We start from the raw sequence: 26,207 nt of genomic DNA on the forward strand, positions 1-26,207 counted from the left end.
GTTTGCATTTTCTGGCATTTTATATAAATGGAATTATAAAGCTCCTTTTGTGTGGCTTTTGTATGGCTTCTTTCACTCATCATAATTATTCTGATATTCATTTATGTCATTGGCAACAATTAATGCAGAATTAATATTATGTCTTTCTTAAATATTTCATAGACTTCACCAGTGAAGCCATTTGGGTTTGGAGTTTTCTTTGTGGGAACATGTTTAATGCTAAACTCACTTTGTTAATAAATATATACAGGGATATTCAACATCTCCAATCCAATCTATCTCTTTTTACAGAGTGTTCTTAGTTTGTATTCTTCAGGAAACTGATCCATTTCATCTAAGTTATCAAACATATGGACATAAAGTTGTTTGTAATATTTCCTTATTATCTTTTAAATGTCTGTGGGTTGGTAGTTATGTCCTTTTTTCCAATTCTGATTGGTAGTTTGTATCTTCTTTCTTATATTCCTGATTAATATGACTAGAGTTTAATCAATCAAAAAATTAGCTTTTTGATTTGCTGATTTTTCTTGATCATTTTGTTGTTTTCTAATTCTATTAACCTGCTCTCATGTTTTTTTGTTAATTTATTTTAGATTTAACTTGCCTACTTCTTCCCCATTTCTTAAGGTGGAAATAGTACTTTGTTCCAAGATTTAACTCTTCTCTAACATAGATATTTTGTACTATAAATTTCCCCTATTGCTTTAGTGGCATCCTGTACATTTTAATGTGTTATATTTTCATTTTTATTCAATCCAGATATTTCATAACTACCTTTTTGATTTCTTCTCCAACACATTGCTTAACCACAAACATTTTATCTGCATTCCAAATATCTTCAAAGTTTCCAGGTTTTTAATTTCCATTGGCCAAACAGCATACTTTGTATGACTTGAATTCTTTTAAATTTATTGAGAATTGTTTGATGTCTCAGGTTATGGTCTGATTTGACAAATGATATTTTCTTGAAAAGATTATGTGTCTGTTGTGATGAAGTGTTCTATAAATGTCAATTAAGCCAATTTCAATTGATAGTATTCTATATTCTATATCTTCTACAGCCCCACTGATTTTTGATCAGCTTGTTCTATCAGATATTATGAATGATAGCTCTAATTTCCACTATATGAATCTATCTTTTGATTCTTATAGGTCTATCTGATTTTGATTCATGTATTAACAAAAGTTTAGGTTTATTACATCATCTCAATGAATTTTCTTTTTCTATCATTATGAAATTAAAATTTCAATCCCTGATAATATTCTCTTTTCTGAAATCTTTTTAAAGCATTTGTTTTTAGTAATGTGAACATGTTCATCCATCCCTTTATTATTTGTTTATATATATACAAAGTATTTCTTATAAATATAGTAGGATCTTGATTTTTATCTAATCTTATAATCTGTCCCTTTTAATTTTGGTATCTAGACTATTTACATTTAATGCAATTAATAATATTGCAAACTTGAAGTCTGTTACTCCAACTTAAGTGGACATATGTCTCAGGTTTATTACTTAAATTCTACATTTTATTTTTAACTATTAAGATGAGAAGTTTTAAAACAATATTTATAGATGCAAAGAAATACAGGAAAACAATAGAATGGGAAAGACTAGAGATCTCTTCAAGGAAATTAGAGATACCAAGGGAACATTTCATGCAAACATGGGCTCAATAAAGGACAGAAATGGTATGGACCTAACAGAAGCAGAAGATATTAAGAAGAGGTGGCAAGAATACACAGAACTATGCAAAAAAGATCTTCACGACTCAGATAATCATGATGGTGTGATCACTCACCTAGATCCAGACATCCTGGAATGTGAAGTCAAGTGGGCCTTAGAAAGCATCACTATGAACAAAGCTAGTGGAGGTGATGGAATTTCAACTGAGCTATTTCAAATCCTAAAAGATGATGCTGTGAAAGTGCTGCACTCAATATGCCAGCAAATTTGGAAAACTCAGCAGTGCCCACAGACTGGAAAAGGTCAGTTTTCATTCCAATCCAAAGAAAGGCAATGCCAAAAATGTTCAAACTACCACACAATTGCACTCATTTCATACACTAGCAAAGTAATGCCCCAAATTCTTCAAGCCAGGCTTCAGCAATACGTGAACCGTGAACTTCCAGATGTTCAAGCTGGTTTTAGAAAAGGCAGAGGAACCAGAGATCAAATTGCCAACATCTGCTGGATCATCGAAAAAGCAAAAGAGTTCCAGAAAAACATCTATTTCTGCTTTATTGACTATGCCAAAGCCTTTGACTGTGTGGATCACAATAAACTGTGGAAAATTCTGAAAGAGATGGAGATACCAGACCACCTGACCTGCCTCTTGAGAAACCTATATGCAGATCAGGAAGCAACAGTTAGAACTGGACATGGAACAACAGACTGGTTCCAAATAGGAAAAGGAGTACGTCAAGGCTGTATATTGTCACCCTGCTTATTTAACTTATATACAGATTACATCATGAGAAATGCTGGGCTGGAAGAAACACAAGCAGGAATCAAGAGTGCCAGGAGAAATATCAATAACCTCAGATATGCAGATGACACCACCGTTATGGCAGAAAGTGAAGAGGAGCTAAAGAGCCTCTTGATGAAAGTGAAAGAGGAGAGTGAAAAGGTTGGCTTAAAGCTCAACATTCAGAAAACTAAGATCATGGCATCCAGTCCCATCACTTTGTGACAAATAGATGGGGCAACAGTGGAAACAATGGATTACTTTATTTTGGGGGGGCTCCAAAATCACTGCAGATGGTGATTGCAGTAATTGCCATGAAATTAAAAATGCTTACTCCTTGGAAGGAAAGTTATGACCAACCTAGATAGCATATTAAACAGCAGAGACATTACTTTGTCAACAAAGGTCCGTCTAGTCAAGGCTATGGTTTTTCTAGTAGTCATGTATGGAGTTAGAGTTGGACCATAAAGAAAGCTGAGCACAGAAGAAATGATGCTTTTGAACTGTGGTGTTGGAGAAGACTCTTGAGGTTTCCTTGGACTGCAAGAAGATCCAACCAGTGCATCCTGAAGGAGATCAGTCCTGGGTGTTCATTGGAAGGACTGATGAAGCTGACACTCTGGCCACCTGATGTGAAGAGCTGACTCATTTGAAAAGACCCTGATGCTGAGAAAGATTGAGGGCAGGAGGAGAAGGGGATGACAGAGGATGAGATGGTTGGATGGCATCACCGACTCAATGGACATGGGTTTGGGTAGACTCCAGGAGTTGGTGATGGACAGGGAGCCTGGGCATGCTATGGTTCATTGGGTTGCAAAGAGTCGGACACGACTGAGCGACTGAACTGAACTGATAGAGATATATCCACAAATAATATATTGTAAATGTGAATAGAATTCTTTACTTTAAAATAATATTCCAAGTTGACTATAATTACCAGTGTATATTGCTTCCTAGGGGCACAATGGCAAAGAATCTGCCTGCAAATGCAGGAGACTCAAGAGACGTGAGTTCAATCCCTCGATCACGAAGTTCCCTGGAGGAGGAAATTGCAACCCACTCCAGTATTCTTGCTTGGAAAATTCCATGGACAGAGGAGCCTGGTGCACTACAGTCCATTGGATCACAAAGATATTATATTTTTTAAAATTGGTTTTTGAGACCAATGGAGACATCACGATACAGAAGTTTTAATTGAAAGAATGCAACTTCCAGATATTATGGAGATTATCTCAAAAAAAGACGTTCATAATTGTATTGTGCTCACTTTTGAGTTGTATTGCTACTTCAGTCTTCCTTAAACTTCCTGTCCTATACACTGGTCTGTTATGAGTAAATGCTAAATAATGTGTCTCTAAAATAAAGCATTTTCTTGGTATAGTGGGCCAACTCGCCAAAAACTACAAACTAAGGTTCAAGTGCCTCAACAAAATCCTTAATGGAGGCAGCCTGCTTACCTTGTGTTTCTCTCCCACCTGATTTCCCATTGCCTTGTGCTACATGCTCATGCAGATACTTAAGAGTTTGTAATTCTCCTAAACCCACACTGCTATTTCTTGCCTCTGTCTTCTTTGCTGTTTTCCTTTCACAGTGATGTCCTTTCTCCTTTTTCAATCTGGAAAATTTGTAGTTATCTTTCAAGACAGTTTAGATACTATTTATTGCAGGAAGTTTCTCCTAATTGCCTCATTTTGGGCATGTTTTTTACCACCTGTGAATACTTCCATCTCTGCACATACCACATTATTCTGAAATTTACTGTTTACCTGCTTGCCTTACAAAATAAACTCAAGAACATAGATATATATTTACATGTCTGTAACCCCATCATTTAGTGCTTGTCATACAGCAGGTGTTCAATAAATGTGAGTTAAAAATAAGCAAACTGTTGGCTGAGATTCCTTTCTCATCCTCAAATAGTGACTTTTCTAAAACGTTTTAGTCTCCAGTCATATTTGTTCATTTGATCTTAGTTTTTAAAATTCTGTATTCCCTATTTCCCTTCTGCCCAAAGCATAGTGAGTTGTTCCCTAATGTCGGATCTACTCCTGTTCTCTTCTTAGTTTGAAAGTTTTATATTTTATTCCTTGAAATATCCCTGCAATAGACTGAATGTCTGTGTACCCCAAAATTCATTTGTTGGAACCCCTATCCCAGTGTGGTGGTATTTGGAGGTGAGGCTTTGGGCATAAGGTCATAAGTGTGAAGCTCTCATGCTTGGGATTAGTGCCCTTATAAGAAGAGGCCAGAGAGTTATCTACCTCTTTGCTCCATATGAGGACACAATGAAAAGTCAGTCATCTGTAAAACACAAGAAGGCTCTCATCAAAACTTGACCATGCTAGCACCTTGATGTCAGACTTCTAGACTCCAGAACTGTGAAAAATATATTTCTATTGTTTATAAATCACTGATTCTATGGTATGATGTTATAGCAGCCCAAATTGACTAAGACATTACTCAATTTGGTTTTTTTTTTCCCCCACACTGCATGGCATGTAGGATTTTAATTCCCCTACCAGGGAAAGGCAGAGTCCTAACCACTGGACCTCCGGGGAAATCCCAACAATACTTGATCTTTTAAAATACACTCATTTTTAAGTATTTTCCTACAAAGTCCACAGTTAGTATTATTCCTAAAGAACATTCAGGCACACTGGTGTCTGTCAGAATTCCCTCCCTTTCCCATCTCTTTTATTTTGGATACTTTCAAAAGCATGAAGTTGTTATTATCATTATTTGTTCACAGGAAATAACTTTGTAGAATTTTACCAAAATGTTAACAGTGATTCATTTATTTTCCATTGCAAACTTGTGTTCCACACTTTAATTCTAGATTCGTGTCTACTTTCCTGAAGATAAATCCTTCATTATTTTTTTTTGGGGGGGGGGGCAAGAGTCTGTTATGGTAAACTCACATTTTAAAAATGTTTTTATCTGATTTGAAATAAATGTTTCTCTCTCACTTTTGACTAAGAGCTTAATTGGGTCTTAATTCCAAGGTTGACAGTTATTTTACCTCACCTTAGAAGACATCACTTCACTGCTTTATATTGTCTACTATTTGCTGTCAATTTGATTGTACTTTATTTTTAGGTAACTGCTCAGTTCTTCAGATTCTCATTTTCAGTATTGACCTATAATTTCCAGCTGATAAACCTAGATTCAGAATTCTATCTCCTGACCTCTCACTTGTGCTTTGTTATTGGTTGATGTGCTTTTTCCAATCTGAAGACATGTTTTTTCTCAATTCTGAGCATTTTTCAGTAGTAATATCATAAAACATTTCTCCCAAACACCCTCCCCCAGCCCCCACCATTTTAACCATTTCATCCTTCTGAGAATGATCTACTTGTCATTTCACACTTTCTCTTTATCTATCTATGCAAAAACTTGATTTTTTTAAAATTTTACCTTCTAAATCATTAGTCCTCTTCAGCGTTATTTAGTCTGCTCTTTTAATAACTGAAGTTTTCATTACTAAAATTTTCCAATGTCTATTTTTTATATTGGTCTTATTTTTTGTTTGCTTGTTTATTATCTTCTTGTTCTTACTGTAAAGCAAAAACATTTCTTCCTTTATCTCTTTGGTAACTCTAAATATATTCATTTTAAATATCTTTTAGATCTGTTACAGTATTTATCTTTCCTTGAGTGTGATTTCCTGACTGTCCTTTTAGTTTTAAGTTTCCTTCTTCTTTTTTTTTCTTTGCTTTGTAATGTCCATATTTTGTAGATATTTTAAGCTCATGCATGCTATTTTCTGCCATTAGGTTTGGATGGTTTTTAGGATGAGTCTCTTCCTACCCGTTCTAACATTCTGCAGGGATGCTCTAGTGAAAAGGACAGGATAGTTGCTATATTATTAAACTACTTTCCATCAATTGGCAAGTAGCTGCTTTTCTGAACTCCCTGAAGAATATTTCTCTTTTCTGATCAGTGGGAACATTTTTACAATACCCTTGCTTCCAGTCAAGTCTTAACATAGGGAGACTTTTCTCCCATGCATGAAGTGCTATTCCTAGTACGCCATCCATAGAGGTAGAGAGCCACTCCATCCCCATTTGTTTCCCTTTTGGCCAGCCTATTTCCTTGTGGAATCACAGGAAATTGATGTATTGCCTCTTACACCATAAACTGTAGGGGAGTTATTCCAGACTTAGTTCAAAGCTAGGAGCTCATGAATACTCTAGCCGCTTGTGCCTGCATGCTTAGTTGCTCAGTCGTGTCTGATTCTTTGTAACCCTATGGGCTGTCGCCCACCATGTGCCTCTGTCCATGGGATTCTCTAGGCAAGAATACTGGAGTGGGTTGTCATTTCCTCCTCCAGGGGATCTTCCTGACCCAAGGATCGAACACACGTCTTCTGCATTGGCAGACATGTTCTTTACCACTGAGCCACCAGGGAAGCCCACTCTAGCCACTTGCTCATTTCTGGTCTCCTGACATTTGTACGGTGAATTCAGCTTTTTTTCCAAAATAAACTTTTAAGCTTACTCAATTCCAGTTCCCAGCACTTGCTTGTGGATTACACTATTCCAGCCCCCAAACCACCACTAGAAATTCTTTCTGTAATTAGTCCATTAACTTTTTTAAAAAATTGAGATATGACTGATATATAATATTATATTAGTTTCAGCTATGACCATTATGATTTGATATTTGTATACATTATGAATGATTACCACAATAAGTCTAGTTAACATGTCACAGTACAGAGTTGCACATATTTTTCCTTGTGATGTGAATTTTTAAGATCTACTTTGTTAGTAACTTTTAAAGCTACAGCAGTGTATTATTAACTACAGTCACTATGTTAATCATTAAAGTTTGCACGTTTTGATCTTTTACATCCATTTTGCCTATCCCTCATGCTCTGCCTCTGGCAACCAGCCACTCACATTTTTAATAACTTTCAATTGTGATCAATTCATTTTAGTAATGAAATATATAAATATTTTAACACCTTTCTATATGTTTCCCACTTTATATATCATTTTCATGTCAGATGTCTGACTTGGCCTTCTGTTGTAAATTTGCTTCTTTTGTGCTTTCTCTGTTTTCCCCAGGAGAACCTTTACATTTTGTATTTCTGCTCTGGAAACCAGTCCCTTGCCTGGCTTTCTAGAATTTTCTTCCCTCTAAACATTGGTTTCCTTTGGAATATCATTTGGCATTTGGAATATATGTGTGTGAAGCCACTCAGTCGTGTCCAACTCTTTGTGACCCCGTGGACTGTAGCCCGCCAGGCTCCTCTGTCCATGGGATTCTCCAAGCAAGAATACTGGAGTGGGTTGCCATTTCCTTATAGGGTACCAAAGAGTCAGACACGACTAAGTGTCTGAGCATATTTTATATTATAAACAATCCTTGTTGACTTTTACTAGTTTATTTTTTTAAAACAATAAATTTCCACAGATATGTTTTGTTTATAAATTGCTAGCCTCTCCTAAAAGGGTCAGGATGGTTCACTTATCTCAATAGCATGTTTAGATTAACTGTGTAGAAGAAAGCGTTTAGTCATATAACTAGAGAAAATACCTTCAAAATCTTTTATACAACTTGTAATTCTAGTGAATTAAATCATTTACTAGTATTGGGTATATTACTATATGAATAGAATAACCCTGCATATACCCCTGATTTTTCAGGGGCAGGTTTGATTTCTTTGCATGTTTCAATTTTTTTTTCACAAAAGTATCAATTCCTAAATCTTCAAAAGTCCTGGGTTACTTCTGTGTGTACTGCTGCTACTGCTAAGTCACTTCAGTCGTGTCCGACTCTGTGCAACCCCATAGACGGCAGCCCACCAGGCTCCTCCGTCCATGGGATTTTCCAGGCAAGAGTACTGGAGAGGGATTATCTTATTCTCAGAAATGATGAAGTCAGGAATAATGGGCTTTGAATATTTTAAAGGATCCCAACTATGCTAGAACAGTAGGTACATTCTGGCAATGATATTCAAAGGCACACTGTGCTGAAAATTTCAAAAGCAACAATTGTACGCAATCATTCAAAGTCTATGGTATATTTGACATTGGGCTGTATTTGACCACTGCTTGTACTGTGTGTTTAGCACAATAGGGGAGCTACTGAGCTGGTATAAAATATCTCTAATGAGATTCTTTCTAAGTGATCTTCAATATAGATGGAAATAAATTTGACATGTTACAAGGAAAGTAGGCCAATTAGTGATAAGGCTTAACAGCTTAAGGGAGGAAGCCAGTATATATTTACTCACACTTGACAGAATGAAGAGGAAAGCAAAACATAGTCTCAATAGAACACTTATTTTTGTAAATTAAATCTTCCTTTTACAAAATGAGTTTTTAGGGTTTTTTAACTTCTTAAATGAAGTAATTTTACCATGGTTTTAATGGATAAAAAATTGCTAATTTCTTTTTATCTGTAAGGTTATACCAACACTGAGTAAAACAGGTACTATAATACACTAATTTATACCTTGATTTTTAACAATTAATATTGTGAAAAATTGCCCCTTTTCCCTGATAACTATCCTAGTCATCCTTTTTATATTTTCTTACATGCTACCTAGAACCACCCCTTTACAAGGTACGTATTATCAGACTTTCTTTTCCAGCAAGATGGTGGATTCCAATTTATAAAAATAATAACACCTAGAAACACATACATAAAGAAATAAAAATGTTCAGGATCCAGAAATAAGAAGGGAACTGAAAGTCAGAATGATGGCCGGATTGCCAGGGAAGGCTTATCAGTTTATGAAAGTGGAGCCCTTTGTTTAAAAAGATATAAGGTAAGATCTTGATCCCCAGAGGAAAGGAAATGCTCCCACCTTAGATAAAGGCATGGCTTTCCAGTTTAATCCTCTGTAAAAAGGTGAATGAGAAAATCCACCCAGGCACAGAGAGACTGATATAGAGAACTAGTGCTGATTACTAACTTTAATTAACATAAAGAGTGGGTTCATCTGCATCAACCCAAATTGCAAATAGTGACTGCAGCCATGACATTAAAAGACGTTTGCTCCTTGGAAGAAACACTGTGACAAAATTAGGTAGTTTATTAAAAAGCAGAGACATCATTTTGCTGACAAATGTCTGTCTAGTCAAAACTATGGTTTTTCCAGTAGTCATGTACAGATGTGAGAGTTGGACCATAAAGAAGGATGAATGCCAAGGAATTGATGCTTTCAAATTGCTGTGCTGGAGAAGACTCTTGAGAGTCCTTTGGACTGCTAGGCGATCAAACCAGTCCATTCTAAAGGAAATCATTCCTGAATACTCATTGGAAGGACTGATGCTGAAGCTAAAGCTCCAATACTCTGGTCACCTTATGTGAAGAGCCAACTCACTGGAAAAATACCCTGATGCTGGGAAAGACTGAGGGCAAGATGAGAAGTGGGCAACAGAGTATGAGATGGTTGGATGGCATCATCAACTCAATGGACATGAGGCTGAGAAAATTCCAGGAGACAGTGAAGACAGGGAAGCCTGATGTGCTGCAGTCCGTGGAGGTGCTGACTTGGATATGACTTAGCAACTGAACAACAACCACACACACTGACTGCTTTTCTCAGTTTTCTGGTGTTTTTTTTTTTTTTTTTTTTCCTGTACATGGAGTACTAGGGCAGGTATACAGCTGCAGTAACTGATAGAATATTGGAATGTTTTTGTATTGATTGGTGAATAGCCTTAGCAATAACCTCACCCATAGCCCTGATCCCTAGACTTCTCTGATTCTTGCCCTGGGTCCCTGTCCCACCTGTGGACTTTGTGTCCCCCACTCTTCTACTTAAAGAATAAAGGTCTGTCAGAGCTGCTGGCTTTGAAGACCCTGATCCAGCAGTGCAGAGATCATCTGTTTAGATCAGTTAATGCTCATTTCCTTCCCAATTGTTAGGCATTTTGAATAGCATTCCTGAGAGTGCCTCTTATTTGTGTATGATCTGGTAATTTCACCAAGTTTTGAAACGTTAGATATCAAGGAAATGCTAATGATTCTCAAATTTTCACTTTTACTCTCTCCCAAACTTCAGAATGCTATATCTACCTACCTATTCAGCATCTCCATGGATGTATGATAAACGTCTACAATGCAACTCATTCAAAAGTGAAATATTGCTTTATTTCCTACCCCAGTTTTGTCCCATCCCATAGTCTTTTGTCTTTCAGGAAATATCAATTCAGTCAGCTTGCTCCACTTTTAAAATACACACTAGGGACTATTTCTTGCCTCCTTTACTGTTACCAACCTGGTCCCAACCACGACCAGCTCTTACCTGTTACAGTGCCTTCCAAGTTGTCTCTTTTGTCTCCTTTAGTCTTTTCTGAACATAGCGACGAGAGTGATTAGAAAATTTCAGTTATGTCATGTCATACCCTTGTTCAAAGCCCTCCTTTGGTTTCCTGCCTCATTCAGACTAAAAACCCATGCACTTACCTTTGTTTGGATCCCCTTTATCATCTTTGCCCAACCTGTGACGGCTCAGAAACCTTCTCTTTCTAAATCCCTCTTCGGTCACACTGATCTCATTATTCTTCAAATAAACTGGGATGCTCTTTGCATCTGGAATACTCTTCCTTGTTTGTGGAACATTTTCCCCATGGGTATCCACATAGCTTGATCCTTTATTTTCTTAAACATTATAATACAGACACTTTACATAACCACCATATTAATAATTGTGCAAGCTAACTCTTCAGGTCCCCTTTCCTATTTTATAATTCTTTTTAGTGTTTTTCACTTTGCTATTTATTTTACTCAATTTACACTGTTTATTATGTATCTCCACTGCGAGAGTCTGAACTCAATAAGAGTAGAGATTTAAGTCTGGTTCGTTCACTGCTTATCCCAGGGTCCAGAGCAGGGTTCCAGCCTCACAAGTAGCTAAATCTCAAATAAAGCGATGCCTTTTTTAGACTTTACAATTCATTAAAATGTAGAAAAAGCAAAACCAGAGGTTTAGAGATAGGAAAACTCCAGTATACTAATGATGAGAGTGTAAATCCAACTTTCCTGTAGAAAAGTAGTCAAAATATATATCACAAATTTTCAACATGCAAGTATTTTGATGCAGTAAGTTTCCTTATTAAAATTTGCCCCAAGGAAATGATAATGTATGCAAAGATTTGGCAAAAAGGCAGCCATCACAGTCTTGCTTATAATTGGGAATAATTTAAAAATTAAAAGCCTCAAATTTCCAAATACAGAAAGTTAGTTAAATGAAAGACAATATATCATACAATGGAATATTATGCAATCATTAAATTAGTATTTAGATTTATAAACACTTATTTGCATGGAAACTATGAACAGTGTACTGATAAGTGGAAAAAAGCAATCTATAAAAGAGAACATGATGAATAATGTCATTTTTAAAGAAAGATGTATATCCTTATACATTAATCTAAGGGGATGAATAATTTTTAATGATGTGATTTCTAGAATGATATGAGTATGCCTTTCTTATTTATCTGATTTGTATTTCTAAATTTTCTTTTAAAATGATGACCATAGTGGACTTTTTATATTGGGAAAAATCCAAATTATAATTGCACTCTTCTTCAGAAAGCTATTACCATAGCTAATGTATTACTATTATACAAGTAAAGGATTTTGGGGGGTATGAATTATATATAAAAATTCCCCTTGATAGGCTTCCCTGATGGCTCAGTCAATAAAGAATCTGCCTGCAATGCAGGAGACCTGGGTTCGATCCCTGGGTTAGGAAGCTTACCTGGAGAAGGACATGGTAACCCACTCCAGTATTCTTGCTTGGGAAATCCCATGGACAGAGGAGCCTGGTGGGCTATAGTCCATGGGGTTGCAAGAGTCAGACATGATTTAGCAACTAAACAACCACCATTCCCCTTCACTGTTATTCCCCTTCTATGTTGATGATGAATGTCCTGCCTCAGAAAGTAAGGACCTGTTGTTCAGTTGCTAAGTCGTATCTGACTCTGCAACTCCATGGACTGCAGCACACCAGGCTCCCCTGTCCTTCTCTATCTCCTAGAGTTTGCTCAAATTCATAGCCATTGAGTCAGTGATGCTATATAAGAGCTAATGCTCAAAATTTGCTTACAGAATAATCTCTTTGTGGTATTTCAGTCTATAAAACCTTAACATGTGGAAGTTGTCTATCTACAGGTATGACTATATTGAAAAATATGTTTGATACATTTGCTAATGAGATAATTAAATTTATTTCATGAAATTATCTAGTATTTTACCTCAGAGATTTGAATTCAAACCACCTCCCTTGTCTGTCTCTAGTCAGTACCCTTTTGGCAGTAATGTACAACCGTCTGAACAGAAGAAGGGGAAATTTCCAATCTGGCCAGAATGGAGCGAAGCAGACATAAATGCTGAGAAGTGGGATGCAGGGAAAGGCGCGAAAGAAAAGGACAAAATGGGGAAGAGCCCTGTACTTGTAAGTAGGCTTGAATGTGACTAGACTTCAGTTTGGTTTTTGATTGTAAGTGGAATAGGATTTGTTAACATGTGTGCGTGCTCACTCTTCTCCACAGCCTCCATTAAAAAGAGAAATTTTGCCTTTGTCCACCTTAACTTCCCTCATCCTACCTTGTCTCTCCAAGTCTTTAGTCCCGAGCTTTGATGAATTGCATTTAAGTAAATGGGAGGAGAGAAATGACCAAAACTTCATAAGAATGAAAGGGATAGAAAAAGCTAGCTAATAGATTTCGAGAGAATTGAGAACCAGGTATTTAGAGATGTTGGTTTAGGAAATGAGAAGTCTCCACAAAATTGTGAGCTGTTATTTAAAGATTATAGGAAAGATAAATTTTTAAGAGATGTTACGAGGTAAGAATTGAATCCCTGTTATATCTGTACCCCAAGATATTTCGATAAAAATCTTTGTCATTCTTCATTTACCTGTGACATTTTATAAAAGTTTTTTTTTTCTTTAATGTGGATCATTTTTAAAGTCTTTATTGATTTTGTTTCAACATTGCTTCTGTTTTATTTTTTGCTTTTTTTTTTTTTTGGCCATGAGATGTGGGATCTTAGCTCCCCAACCAGGGATTGAACCTGTACCCCATACATTAGAAGGCAGTGTCTTAACCCCTGACCACCAGTAAATTTCCTACCTGTGACTTTTAAACATGGTGCATCCCTGAGATTGAAGCTGAGAACTGAGTTCCTACAGTTTCCAGTTAAATTGCTTACTTAAGAATATTTATTTCCAAAAACCTCTTTGTAGAAAATACTAGTCTGGGTTTCATTGTAAATATGGCCCATTTATTTGATGCAGTAATTCATTCAACAGAAGTACTTTTAGAACACAGTACAATTTTCAAAACACAAAATTGCCGTAATGGCTAGGTTGAACTCTATTGTCTTTATTTGCAAAGAACTGTCAGAAATTGTACTTATTAGCATTTGCATTTTGTTCACAAAGTGCAAAATCACAAGCTGCATGATTTGTATCAGTAATTTGTTTACACAAAAGGCAGTAAGTATAATTAATTTCTGACATTGTTAGTATTTGAACAATTTCAAATAACAATATGTGAGACAATGTAATCTTCGTACCATACCTAAGGTAATTATGAAATGTTTAGATGCAAGGGACTTTTGAACTCTCTGGGTTCAAATGAAAATGGTTATGTTTTACATATTTTAAGAGAAATTCAGATCTTATAGGGATTGTTTGGGAATTTTCATCAGCAAAAAAAAAAAAAATAGATTTTACAAATTCTCAGTTGAGCATTTGAGCTCTGGAAAAGATTCAGAGACAAGTCACTTTAAATTATAAAGAAGCAACTGGGAAGAGAAGAACAGAGTACCTGAAAACTCTGAAATAGGAAATGAGATACAAAATAATATTTTAAGGACCTTACAATCCAAGCATGCTTTTATCAGATGATTATGAAAAGTTCTTGTAAATCTCTGGAAGGTTGGGTATCAAATTCTGGAACTTTACAATGATGTTGAAACAAGGGTAAGTCTATTGGAAGGATATTTATTGGAAGAAAACCACTGAGACTCAAGTGATAATAAGGGTGCTGGTCACTTGATGTTCATTTTATTTGGGGGTAACACATTGGGCTATTGCTGTATGAAACTGCATGCTTTGGGAAGCACTCCCCTCATACTACTGCTGTGAATAGAGGCTATTCCACTGGAACTTGACATTTCAGAACCTAGCCAATACCCCATTCTTCCAGTGCAACTTTCAGAAGGTAGGAAAGCACAGCTCAAATCTCAATTGTCATGGCAATGCAAAGTGGTGCCATCTGAGATAGAACCCTGCTTCCCACCCCCAGTTCTATTCCACAAGCTCAGCATTCATGGCTCACGGAGCTACAATTTCCCACTGGAGTGAGTCCTGGACACTCCAAGCCTTGTGACTGCATTTCTGAAATATGGTGGCACATAAACTCCTTCCAATCCTAAAGAAAGGCAATGCCAAAGAATGCTCAAACTACCGCACAATTACACTCATCTCACATGCTAGTAAAGTAGTGCCCCAAATTCTCCAAGCCAGGCTTCAGCAATATGCGAACCATGAACTTGCAGATGTTTAAGCTGGTTTTAGAAAAGGCAGAGGAACCAGAGATCAAATTGCCAACATCTGCTGGATCATTGAAAAAGCAAGAGAGTTCCAGAAAAAGATCTACTTCTGCTTTATTGACTATGCCAAAGCCTTTGACTATGTGGATCACAATAAACTGTGAACAATTCTGAAAGAGATAGGAACACCAGACCACCTGACCTGCCTCTTGAGAAATCTGTATACAGGTCAGGAAGCGACAGTGAGACATGGAACAACAGACTGGTTCCAAATAGGAAAAGGAGTATGTCAAGGCTGTATGTTGTCACCCTGCTTATTTAACTTATATGCAGAGTACATCATGAGAAACGCTGGGCTGGATGAAGCATAAGCTGGAATCAAGATTGCCATAAGCAGATGACACCATCCTTATGGCAGAAAGTGAAGAGGAGCTAAAGAGCCTCTTGATGAAAGTGAAAGAGGAGAGTGAAAAAGTTGGCTTAAAGCTCAACATTCAGAAAACTAGGATCATGGCACCCAGTCCCATCACTTCATGGCAATTAGATGGGGAAACTGGAAACAATGGATGACTTTATTTGGGGGGGCTCCAAAATCACTGCAGATGGTGATTGCAGTAATTGCCATGAAATTAAAAGACGCTTACTACTTGGAAGGAAAGTTATGACCAACCTAGACAGCATATTAGAAAGTGGAGACATTACTTTGTCAACAAAGGTCTGTCTAGTCAAGGATATGGTTCTTCCAGTAGTCATGTATGGATGTGAGAGATGGACTATGAAGAAAGCTGAGCACCAAAGAATTAATACTTTTGAACTGTGGTGTTGGAGAAGATTCTTGAGAGTCCCTTGGGCTGCAAGGAGATGCAACCAGTCCATCCTAAAGGAGTTCATTCCTGGGTGTTCTTTAGAAGGACTGATGTTGAAGCTGAAACTCCAATACTTTGGCCACCTGATGCGAGAGCTGACTCTTTTGAAAAGACCCTGATGTTGGGAAAGATTGAGGGCAGGAGGAGAAGGGGACAGCAGAAGATGAGATGGTTGGTTGGCATCACCGATTCAGTGGACATGAGTTTGGGTAAATTCCAGGAGTCGGTGATGGACGGGGAGGCCTGGAGTGCTGCAGTTCATGGGGTCTCAAATAGTCAGACACAACTGAGCGACTGAACTGAGCTAAACTCTTACAGGTTTTACCAGAAGAAACTGCCTTATGCATATGACCCTGGCAGTTCTCCTTGGATTGTTACAGAAGGCCACTTCTTGAAATGTGAGGCTAGTGATCAGGAAATTGGTATCAGATGATCTGACCATTTCCTGTAAGTCCAGAGTTAGGTCTCAATTCTTCACCTAAGTGATGACAAAGAAAGGATATGGTGAGTGAACCAAATGGAGAACTATATGATAAAGTACTGTAAGGTAGATGTAAGAAATATACCTAAAGCAACATGACAAGAAAAGAGTACCATTAACAATAGGAGAGGCTCAAATCCTGGAGAAAAGGGAATCATAATGGGATGAGGCCCACTAATTTCTTCCTCAAAATCATTTATTAATTCAAGGTATGGAAAGTAGAGACCAAGAAGAAAGCAGTGTCCTGGAGGTTGTGTCAGTTTTTCTGGGTTGAAATGAAGTAGCATATTGTCTGAAGGTGCCAAAGCAGACCTTGAACCCAGATCCCAGGGCTAATTATGGAGAAGTGATCTCAAAATTTTGCATATAATTTTATCTTGAGACATCTATGTGCCTCATAAGCTATGAATGTGAAGCTTTTGCTGCAGAGCAAATGAATAAAAAAAAAAAACAGCATTCTGGAAGCTAAATAACTGAGAACAGATTTCATAATGATAGCTAGAGATTGGAATTTCATGTACACCAAGTTAGCTTGATAAACACTCCAGACTTTCCATTAGTGCCCCAACATGGCTACCGCATTCCATAATAAGTATGGAAAAAGTACACCAGCCCTACCAAATCCTAAGACCCAATGCTGACTAGGTCAAATTTATCTTGCACTCTGTCAGAAGGGAATAAAATCCTCCTCTTGGGAGGAAGACATCACCATTTAGAACCTGTATATGTTTTTATATCCAGTATATAGCATAGATTCAAAATTTACCAGACAGGAAGAGAAACAGAACCAAGTGACTAAAAATCAAGGGAAAAAAACAGATAATAGAAACAGATCTAGAAGGAACTTTGAGAATTTTCAGATGGGGCACTTTAAAATTTCGAAGTTAATACTTTTAGGGGAAAAAAAGCAAAGTGAGGGAACCCCAGAAGTCTAGTACTTCTCTTGGAAAAACATCAGTCTATCTTTTAAACTCATTCTTCTATCATTTTGACTAGATGTCTGAGTTGCCTTTGTCGTCATTTGAATTATTCCAGTATGTTAAGTGTGACAATAAACCACATGCTTCAGATACACAGAAATGTATTAGGTTTAACTCTCAGACAATGTCCTCAAATATAACCTATTTCTCAAGACACATGAGTGTTAGGTAAACATATAATGAAAATCAAAACAGTATTTATTTGATCTTTCCCCATTAACTGAGAGGAAATTTACTCTCTGCCCACACCACAGATAGATTATGTTGCTTTAGCATCTTGTTTGTACTCCTAGAAATTTTCATATCTTTTTTTTCATAAAAATCTCAATAAATTTTTATTTCTCATAAAGATTCCCCATCACCCACCACCTCATAAGCCAAGAATTTTCACATAGCAGTTACTTGAGGTGTCTCTAACTTACTAGACTGCTTGCATTTGGGCACCATTCTTTCTCCAGAATTCACCAATTGATCCATAGTTGGGGGTCAAAAACTAATGAATTAATTGCCTTTTTATGCATTTGTTCCAGAAAAATGGAAACTTAATGTTCACACAAAAAACAAACCTGTACACAACGTTCATTGCAGCTTTATTGGTAACAGCCTGAAACTGGAAACAGCTCAGATGTCCTTCAATGGGCAGATGGTAAACAAACAAATTTCTGTAGCATGAAATATTACTCAGCAATAAACAACCAACTATTGACACATGCAAAAACTTGAATGGATTGAATCTCCAGGGAATTAGGCAGAGAAATGAAATAAATCCAAAGGGTTACAGACTATATGGTTCTACTCATATAACATTACTGAAATAACAAAATTATAAAGGTCAAGACTAAACTAGCAATTGCCGACTGGTATGGATTAAACACAGACTGGGGAGTTGGAGGGTCCCTGTGGCTATACAAAGGTGTAACAAGGCTCCTTGTGCTGGTGGAACTGTTCTGTAATCTTGTCTGTGTCAGTGTCAATATCCTGATTGTGTACTACAGTTTTTTAAGGTGTTACTACTGGAAAAATTGGATGGAGAACCAAGGAACTCTCTGTATCATTTCATACAATGGTTTATGAATCATGATTACACCAAAATAACAAGTTTAATTAAAATGATTAATAAATCAAAGTCAGGTCAAAGGTACAAATTTCATTTACATGCAATCCTTTTTATGATTCTAACCATTTAAAAATAAGTAAATATTTTTTAAATCTTCTTTACTTAGATTAAAAAAAACAATATTTTCAGTGGAAAAAATGGCCTTACTGGCCCATTCAAAATTGTTTCCCTACCATACCTAATTCACACTCCAAAGCAGCTCATGCTTGTTCAGACTACTTCCTCTGCAATCAAAATGCTATTTAATAACCAAGGTTTCATTAATTAATTACAGCAATGTTAATTCAATATTCTCTAGGTACTTTATGAACTAGCTGTGAGAACAGTCACACAAATTCCTCTATAAATGCTTCTTTATTGTTCAGGTTCATTTGATATATTCATTTTTATTGGGATAGAGTTGTTTTTATTTTAATAAAGCTATATAGAGAAAAAACTTAACACATTTTTTTATGTAGCATTTTTTTGAAGACCCTGAAGGAAAAATTGAGTTACCACCATCATTGAAAATTTATTCCTGGAAACGTCCACAGGATTTTTTAATCAATCGGGTAAGAGATAACTTTACTATTAAACAAAATTTGTATTAGCTATGAGATATAATATCCTACTTTTGAAAATTTGCATTTTAAAAACAATTTAAGATAGTTTTCCTGTGGTATTTAGTAAGAAAATTTAATTACTTTTTGGCATTTATATTAGAAATAAATATTTATCAATATAGTTTGTACTGGTTTCCAAAAGAATATTGACATTTTGTTTAAGGCCTCAAGTTTCCTTCTTCTCTGCATGATTATAACCTAAAATGTTGCACAAAGTTTTCCTTAAATCTTGACACGCTTTCTCCTCTCTGCTTCTTATGTAAAGGTCTTTTTAGGTTAGAGTTCATTCGCATTAATTTTCCAGTCCAAGAGAATAGCACTTGGATTTGTCTGTTCCAGGAATTTTTGAAGCATTTTCCAAGGGCCACTTTCATATCTAACTCCATTTGTTTTTTTGTTGTTTTTTGTTTGTTTGTTTGTTTGTTTTCTGATGTGGACATCACACAAGAAAACTTCATTTTAAATAGCACTTCATTTTAAATAGTGCTTATATACATTAAAGCTTTAGACACATTGATCAATCTTCCTAATTAATAGCTGTGTTAGTTTGAATATATTTGGTATTTTTAAGGGCTTAATTATCACTAATATCTTTTTTCCCTTCTCAAATCTCCCACTTTCATTTAATGCATAGAAAACTAGTAGGCTAAATTAGGTACTTAATGCTAGTCAAAAGATTAAAATGGAGCAGATTCCTCTGTGATTATGGAATTCATTGCATCTCTGTTTCTATGCAAAGTGATTTTATTCCTGAGTTTTAGCTTTTAGAAGCACTGCTACTAATGAAGAAAATATAATTTATCCATCATATTTTCAATTATTGTTATTAGTTAAGAAAGTCAGAAACAATAAATCTTAAATATTTATAAAAATAAGAAAATAACAAAGTACATCTTTGTCCATCAGAGTACTTTTTCAATGCCTGTCTGTAAAACACCTTAAATAAAATAAATCAAATTTATACAAACTGTATTTTTAAATTAGTTATATTGTTAGGTGACTTTGAAATGAACAATGCAAATTCTGTGATGTTAATACAATCACTTCATATGTATGTATTATTAGTAATACTCAGGCTCTACTCACTCTAAGTACAGAAATTTACATTCTAAGCAAATGAAGAATATAAATTCCATGAAGTGAGAGTGTTGTAAGTTTGGATAAGTAAGAAAGCTTTCTACCTTTTTATCCTTTTAGCATACCTTACGTCTGAGAGATACACTTGTACTAAAAATAAATGAATTCATTGTTGACAATGACGCTTCCGCCTTATTGAAATACTGTCATCCATCTCCATACCTCTCTCCCTTTGCACTGACCCTTTCTCTCCGTCTGTCGTGCTGGGACTGGACCAGAACAGCCAGAACAAAAAGTCCAGCCAAGCAGTAAAGTTTTAGAATAGTGTTGGCCAAGTTGTATTGTCTGAGTCCACAGTGATAAACACATTTGATTTTGAGATATTAAATATGGACAAGAAAAAGTGAAAGTGTCACCCAGTTGTGTCCAACCCTGTGGGATCCCATGGACTATAGCCCATCAGGCTTTTCTGTTCACGGGATTCTCCAGGCAAGAATACTGGAGTGGGGTGCCAATTCCCTTCTCCAGGGGTTCTTCCTGACCCAGGGATCGAATCTGGGTCTCCTGCATTGCAGGCAGATTCTTCACCATCTGAGCCAATAAATATGGACATACATAAAGTTTAGACAAAAATATTGTGAAATAATAATGACCTTTCTATATAAAACTTACTGAATATATATTGTTGCTGTTTAGTCACCAAGTCATACCTGACTCTTTACATCCTCATGGACTGTAGCCTGCCAGGCTCATCTGTTCATGGGATTTCCCAGGCAAGGATACTGGAGTAGATTGCCATTTCCTGACCCAGAGATCGAACCTACATCTCCTGTGTCTCCTGCATTGACAGGCAGATTCTTTACTGCTGAGCCACCAGGGAAGCCACTGAATATATGTGTATATATATATGATCTTGACACATTATATGTATGTAATTTTATAAATTGTGCTTGTAAATTATGAACTTAAGAGTCAATTCCAGGTAGTTATAGGTAAATTTCTCTCAGACATTTGAAAGTATTTTATAGAGTTTTCAAGGTGCTAGTTATACAGATGATTGAGTTTCTATAAAAATCTACTTTGCTAATCAAAGTCATTTGCATGTTAATTTGGTATGTTAAATATGTAAAGTTGATATTAATTGTAACTAATTTAAAAAATTTGCTACAAGTCATATTTTTCCCTATTATCTTTTTCTTTTACTGACCTTAACATATAAATGCAACTTTAAATATATACAAATTAAATAATGACTGCAAAATTACAAGATTTGAAGTCAAACAAGATTTTTAAAAGCTGTCTCAGTTAATATTTTTCATCCAAGATGAAGAGATTTTTCTAGCTACCAGATGTTAACTAAGCTTCAGGTTTAACTTGAGTGGTTTATTTAAATTTCAAATCGGGTTTTAAACTCTGTGTGTGTGTATGCATGCTAAATTTATCTGCATATGTTACATCTTACAACATTTTATTATGTTAAAATACTGTATTTTATAGGTATTATATTATTATATTAATGTCACAGCTCTATCAGAGGTTATCTTATAGAATGTTTATTTTTTTATTTCTTCCAATTCCTCTGTGAGAAAAGAAATCAAATTTGGCCTGTATGTAGCACACGGAATTATATCAGTAAACCAAATTTCCTTTATCCCAAGGAGCAATATCTCTTTCTATATATTTTTATTTCAGGCTCCGGTGGTTGTGAAAAGTGAAATCCTGTTTGACTTGTTTTCAGCGAATGAGCATTTACTCTGCAGTGAGGTAGGCTGGGGGAGTATGAACCAAAAAACTCCTTGAAGAATGCCTTCTGGACCTACTTAAACAACTCCTGGGTGGTCAATTTCAGTGCTCTTGCTCACCTTTAAATTTTAGTATAACTGAATATTTCATGCCCAGACACTCAAAGAGGAAGAGAAGTTCTTTAATTGAGTTTAGCAAGAGAGTCAGTGGAGGAGATGTTAATATTAGCACTGCTTGTGCCATGGACCAGGGTAGTCAGCTTCTCACCATCTGGGCATTTCTCTTCTGGATCCATGTAACTGGCAATTAACATAACATTGTTGCCAGTCTGAGCCTACATCATGCCCAAGAGTAGGGTGTCTGGTGGTGTTTGACTTGCCAATGTGGAGGAATCAGGAGATTCATTTCAAATGCAATACCTCACCTATACAAGACAGATTTTCAGCACAGCAGTCCTACAGCCTGTGGGAACTCACCTTCTCCTTCTCCACCCTGGGTTCTATCCATCATAAGTAGACCTGTTCCACTTCCCTAAGGTAGTTAGATCAGAAACAGGGATTTTTTTATTATTGTCTCTGAAGGCCCAGTCATAGGGGTGTAGTTATTATCCATTCAAACATTTTGTCTTTCTTATCTTTAACATCTTGGCCAATACTAAAATCAAAATATTTATTTTTTCGGTCAGGTTATACTGAGTAGTATAAAATTATCTCTGAATTGTTTTATATTTTATGAATTCCAAAGACTTTAGCATATTTTCCATGGATGTGTAAAGTGTTTTATTTATTTTTATTGAAGTGTAGTTGATTTACAATGTTGTTTTAATTTCTGTTGTACAGCAAAGTGATTCAATTCTACATATATACATATATATTATATCTGCATTCTTTTGTATGTTTTTTCTGTATGGTTTATCACAGGATATTAAATATAGTTCACTGTGCTATACAGTAAGACTTTGTTATTTATCCATTATATACACAATAGTTTGCATCTGCTCATCCCAAACACCCAGTCCATTTCTCCCCCACCTTCTTTCTTGGCAACCACAAGACTATCTCTATGTCTATCACCCCATTTCTGTTTCGTAGATAGGTTCATTTGTGTCATATTTTGGATTCCACAAAGGAAGTATAAAATAATTCTATAGTAAAATCTCCAGGTACATAGGAGGATATCTGATTTGCCTTTTTCAACTTAACCTACCTTTAAGAAGCTTTCTGCTGCTGCTGCTAAGTTGCTTCAGTTGTGTCCGACTCTGTGCGACCCCATAGACGGCAGCCCACCAGGTTCCTCCATCCCTGGGATTCTCCAGGCAAGAACACTGGAATGAGTTGCCATTTCCTTCTCCAGTGCATAAAAGTGAAAAGTGAAAGTGAAGTCGCTCAGTCGTGTCCAACCCTCAATGACCCCATGGACTGCAGCCTACCAGGCTCCTCTGTCCATGGGATTTTCCAGGCAAAAGTACTGGAATGGGTTGCCATTGCCTTCTCCAAGTTCTAGATAATCAAATTAAGAAAAATATAAATCTTATGACTTCAGACTCAAATATTTAATCTCCTTACAAACCAGGCAGTGAAACATACTCTGAAGTTCAACTCTTCACTGTGCCTTGCTGCCTGATGGAAACCTTGCAGGTGGGAGTTTTACTTGGAGCACTGCTGTACCTGCCGATCAATACGTGAATATGGGAATTAGTGTATTTAAGTGTGTGCTGAGTTTTACTTCTTTCTCATGTCTCATTGCTTGTCTAATTGATCTTATTGAGATAGAAGGATCATTTTCTTCTCAAATTCTCACATTTACAGAATAGCAGCTCAATAAGGTGGCACTATTGGTAAAGAACTCATCTGCTAATGCAAAAGACTTAAAAGACTTGGGTTCGATACCTGAGCTGGGAAGATCCCCTGGAGGAGGGCATGATAACCCACTCCAGTATTCTTGCCTGGAGATTCCCATGAACAAAGGAGCCTGGGGAACTACAGTCCATAGGCTCACAAAGAGTTGGACACTACTGAGTAGCTAACGCGTTCACTTTCACAGCTCAGTCTTTTATAGAACTTCCAAAATAAAGCCATCGTTGCTCTCAGAAGCATTCAGTCTTCCTCCTTTCTCTCTCCTTTTCTGTCACACACACACACACACATACAGCTAAAATGGCGATCAGTGTCAAATCACTGACCATTTACTCTGAAAGACAGCTCTTAGCTAAAGATTTTTAGCTTGTATTATGATTATATTTTCTGAGAACAAAAGCAAGATACATGACTTTAATCTGTAGGTCAGAAATAAAAATGTAGAATATATTACACGTAGAATCTAATCGTACTCCTGGAAGTAGATTTTCAACTGCCACCCACTCCCAAAATTACAGTGCCAACAACTGAAGAATAACTAATGAACACTACTGGTTTTTACCTCTAGCTAATGAGATGGATTATCAGCGAAATCTATGCCGTGTGGAAGATATTCAATGGGAGTGCTTTGGCCAATTATTTTAAAGGAACAGCAGGGGACCCCCCTCTTCTGGTCTGGAAGCCCTGGGAACACATATACTCTCTGTGCAAGGCTGTGAAGGGCCACATGCCCTTGTTTAATAGCTATGGAAAGTATGTGGTGAAGCTTTACTGGATGGTAAGTTCTTATACACGTGTGTTACCATTTGTGTGTCTTTCATATTGCAATATGTTTCTCTTACCTGTTTTTAAAGAAGCTAATAGAAGATGAGACAGTTTATAAAGGCTGTCAACTGTGTACCTACTGGAGGAAAAGTCTTACATATTTAGTTTGAGATTTAAAAGAACACAGTTGCATCCTCTGTGATACCAGTTCCCTGTGCTTTTTATTTTTTAAATGTTTATGAAGTGAAGTGGAATGAAGTCGTTCAGTCGTGTCCGACTCTGCAACTTGGGGACTGCAGCCCACCAAGCTCCTCCATCCATGGGATTCTCCAGGCAAGAATACTGGAGTGGGTTACCATTTCTTTCTCCAGGGGATCTTCCCGACCCAGGGATCGAACCCAGTTCTCTCATATTGCAGGCAGACGCTTTAACCTCTGCACCACCAGGGAAGCCCTATCCTACCCAGAACGGTTGCAAACTGAGAGCCAGGCGTCCGGAGTATAGCTACTTTACAATGTTGTGCTAGTTTCCACTGTATAGCCAAATGAATCAGCAATACATATACATGTATCTCCTTTGTTTCAGATTTCCTTCCCATTTTAGGGCATCACAGAGCACTGATCTGTGCAGTATGCTCTCGCTAGTTATCTATTTTACGCACAGTACCAATAGTGCATGTATGCCAATCCCAATCTCCCGATTCACCACCCCGCCTCTTCCCCCTGGATATATATACGTTTGTTCTCTACGCCTGTGTCTCTGTTTCTGCTTTGTAAATAAGATCTTCTATACCATTTTTTTTTTTTTCAGATTTCACATATATGCTTTAATATATGATATTTGTCTTTCTCTTTCTGACTTACTTCACTCTGTAAAACTAGTGCTGCTGGGACCGCTGAGGGGCAGTCCTCTGCTGCCTGTGACCTTCCAGGAAGGCACACTGGGTAGGCAGGTGCGTGCATAGATAGGGCTCTGCCCTCTCTGACGTGGTATCAGGGTCATGGGCAGGAAACAGGGTTTGAGCTTAAGTGTGATCCAGTCCTTTCTTGATCCAGTCCTCTCTTTGCTACTACTGAAGGGCCTGATCTGATCCATTTTTTGCCCTGACCTTGATATCTGTTTTCATGTTAACAAATCTCACTTTGACACAGGAAATATTTTACCTTCACCTGAAAAGAAACAAATGGGAAAGTAGGAAGCACAGGTAGAGAATTCAAACCGCCTTAATTAACACAACAAAGTAGACTCACACCCCACTGAGCAATGCTAGATTATATTAAACACCTTTGGGTTTATCATGGTGGAATGCTCTTTTCTAAAGGCCCAGAGCCACAGGCAGGCCCAGCTATGGGACTGTAGAGTTTCTTGTTCAAAAGTTATTAGCCGTTTCAAGATGGTGATATCAGCACTTTAAGCAAAGCATGAGGTCCTTCAGAGTGTGGGGTCCCATGTGACTGCACAGGTCACATACCCATGAAGTTGGGCCTGGTAACAGAGGAAAAGTATTCTTGAACATTTGAGGCAATGAGGAAAGTAAATCATGCTATTATATTTTTCTAAGAACATGGCTTTCTCCTTAATGAACCAGAGCCATCTATTCTTCCTGGGATGAGAAATGTTGAAAGGCCAATGCTCAGAAATCAATAGGATCATTACATAGGAAGGGGCTTCCCAGGTGACTGAGCAGTAAAGAAGCTGCTTGCCAGTGCAAGAGATGAGGGTTTGATCCC

At 36.8% G+C, this 26,207-nt stretch overlaps 1 protein-coding gene across 4 annotated transcripts in view; it reads left to right on the plus strand.

Moving 5' to 3' along the window:
• The window catches only part of ADGB (androglobin), a 186,796-nt gene that overhangs the window by 10,318 nt on the left and 150,271 nt on the right, over nt 1-26,207 (plus strand). For all 4 annotated transcript variants that reach the window (XM_012183068.4, XM_060419797.1, XM_060419796.1 and 1 more), the window contains exons 2-5: nt 12,729-12,885; nt 18,893-18,985; nt 21,806-21,877; nt 24,281-24,490. In XM_012183068.4, coding sequence (XP_012038458.1) covers nt 12,729-12,885; nt 18,893-18,985; nt 21,806-21,877; nt 24,281-24,490 — 532 coding nt within the window. The remainder of the gene's footprint in view (nt 1-12,728; nt 12,886-18,892; nt 18,986-21,805; nt 21,878-24,280; nt 24,491-26,207) is intronic.

Source organism: Ovis aries, chromosome 8 (genome assembly GCF_016772045.2).
Source record: "Ovis aries strain OAR_USU_Benz2616 breed Rambouillet chromosome 8, ARS-UI_Ramb_v3.0, whole genome shotgun sequence".
Classification (NCBI taxonomy): domain Eukaryota; kingdom Metazoa; phylum Chordata; class Mammalia; order Artiodactyla; family Bovidae; genus Ovis; species Ovis aries.